Source organism: Echinops telfairi, unplaced genomic scaffold (genome assembly GCF_000313985.2).
Source record: "Echinops telfairi isolate 266 unplaced genomic scaffold, ASM31398v2 ScPeMD7_5592;HRSCAF=6446, whole genome shotgun sequence".
Taxonomy (NCBI): domain Eukaryota; kingdom Metazoa; phylum Chordata; class Mammalia; order Afrosoricida; family Tenrecidae; genus Echinops; species Echinops telfairi.
Genome location: NW_022109491.1, coordinates 51,150,824 through 51,152,369, shown reverse-complemented (window position 1 = coordinate 51,152,369; position 1,546 = coordinate 51,150,824). Strand labels below are relative to the sequence as shown.

Here is a 1,546-nt window from a genome sequence, read left to right as displayed (position 1 = left end):
AAAAAAAAAAAGCCTCAATATCTTCTATTCTCCCCTCCTAAATCTTGGTTGCTGAAATTCTTCACTGTTGCAAGTGTTTTAAAACATTTATTTCGTATATTTCTGTTACCTATTATTTCATTCTGGTAAGCAGGGATCTGTTTTTAAAAGACTATAGGGCAGAAACAACCATGCTATTTATTATCATTAAAGGGTTCTTTCTATTTATGGTTCTTTCTGCCATTCCTACATTAGGTGCAGCAGGACAGAACTTCTGGAATATATTCCAGCCTAAACTCATTTCCACTTTCAGTGCCATTAAGCATCTGAGTATCATTTTTACAGCCCAAATGTCTTAGGTTTTACCCCACTAGTGTAACTATTCCTATGTCTAAAGGCCCCATTTCCCCCCAGAATTGGACATGTGGGTTTGTGTTTGTCAATGGACATAACCTTGGGCGATACTGGAATATTGGGCCTCAGCAAACACTTTACCTTCCTGCGGCCTGGCTTCATCCTGAAGACAATGAAGTAAGTTATCTCTACTTCTGTCTTGATGTCTCATCCCCACACTCTACATCACAGTACCATCTCCATCCTGCATTGAATTAGATTTCCCTTTTTCACTGTCACCCTTTCTTTTCTTCCCAGGTCATCCTGTTTGAGACATTACTGAGTGGCTCAGAAGTCCAGTCCGTGAAAAGCCCAAGCTATAAGAAACTGTTTTAACATATTTTGTGGACAATTCGAGTTAATCTACAAGTAGTTTTTTTCAGGAATAAGTGTTATACCAAAAATACCAAACACAGATTGCTTATGATAGCAAAGTGAAAAAAATTAGTAACAATTAGAGAATTGTTATGTCAATTACTAACTTTAGACCTAAGATGTTCAAAAGATTTAATGGCTTTAAAGACATATTTTTAATAGGTCCTTATTTTTGAATCAAATGTGGTTTGATGCAGATTTGAATAAAACCAAAGTTTTATTTTTACCTGCCCACAATCAATTGAGAGGAAGGGAAGGATCTCCTGCCACATGATGGAGACTAATTACCTCTCTCTCCATCACAGAAAGAGCCCTGCACATGCTGGCTGGTTACTTCACTCCAGTGTGTTCTCCTATGTGTACGTGGGGGATGGTAAATAAACAGTGTCTCTACCTTGTCCTCCAGGTTGTGTGTCTCCAAGGTGGCTTGAAAGGTCACATTCAATTAGGGAAGGAATGGCAATTTGACTTCTTCCAACACATGTAACAGCAAAGCTTGGCATGAAATATGTGTCCTCTTGTTCCTCCTTGGCTCTCTGGTGATGAGATTGGTTAGTATTAGTTAGACAAGTCCCACGCACATAACAATCCGATCAATCGTCTCAAATGACACCATTGGAAACCAACTGAATTCTTTGAATTAAAACATAGTAAGTTGCTTTATGACAAAATTTCCTCACCTTGTTCCGTTTAGTGACTAAGGGCGCCAAGTAATTTAGAGAATAATATGATGTCCCAAAGGAGACGAAAGTCTTTGTGTCTGTGATGAGCACCAAATGATCCGATTATCTTCTGCCCT

At 38.6% G+C, this 1,546-nt stretch overlaps 1 protein-coding gene across 1 annotated transcript in view; it reads left to right on the top strand.

The window, feature by feature from the left end:
- The window catches only part of LOC101656541 (beta-galactosidase-1-like protein 3), a 66,770-nt gene extending 65,569 nt beyond the window's left edge, over positions 1–1,201 (top strand). Inside the window, exons 17-18 of the mRNA XM_013007622.2 lie at positions 394–510; positions 631–1,201. Of these exons, the coding sequence (XP_012863076.1) occupies positions 394–510; positions 631–708 (195 nt within the window). The 3' untranslated portion in view covers positions 709–1,201. The remainder of the gene's footprint in view (positions 1–393; positions 511–630) is intronic.
- The last annotated feature ends 345 nt before the right edge of the window (positions 1,202–1,546 follow it).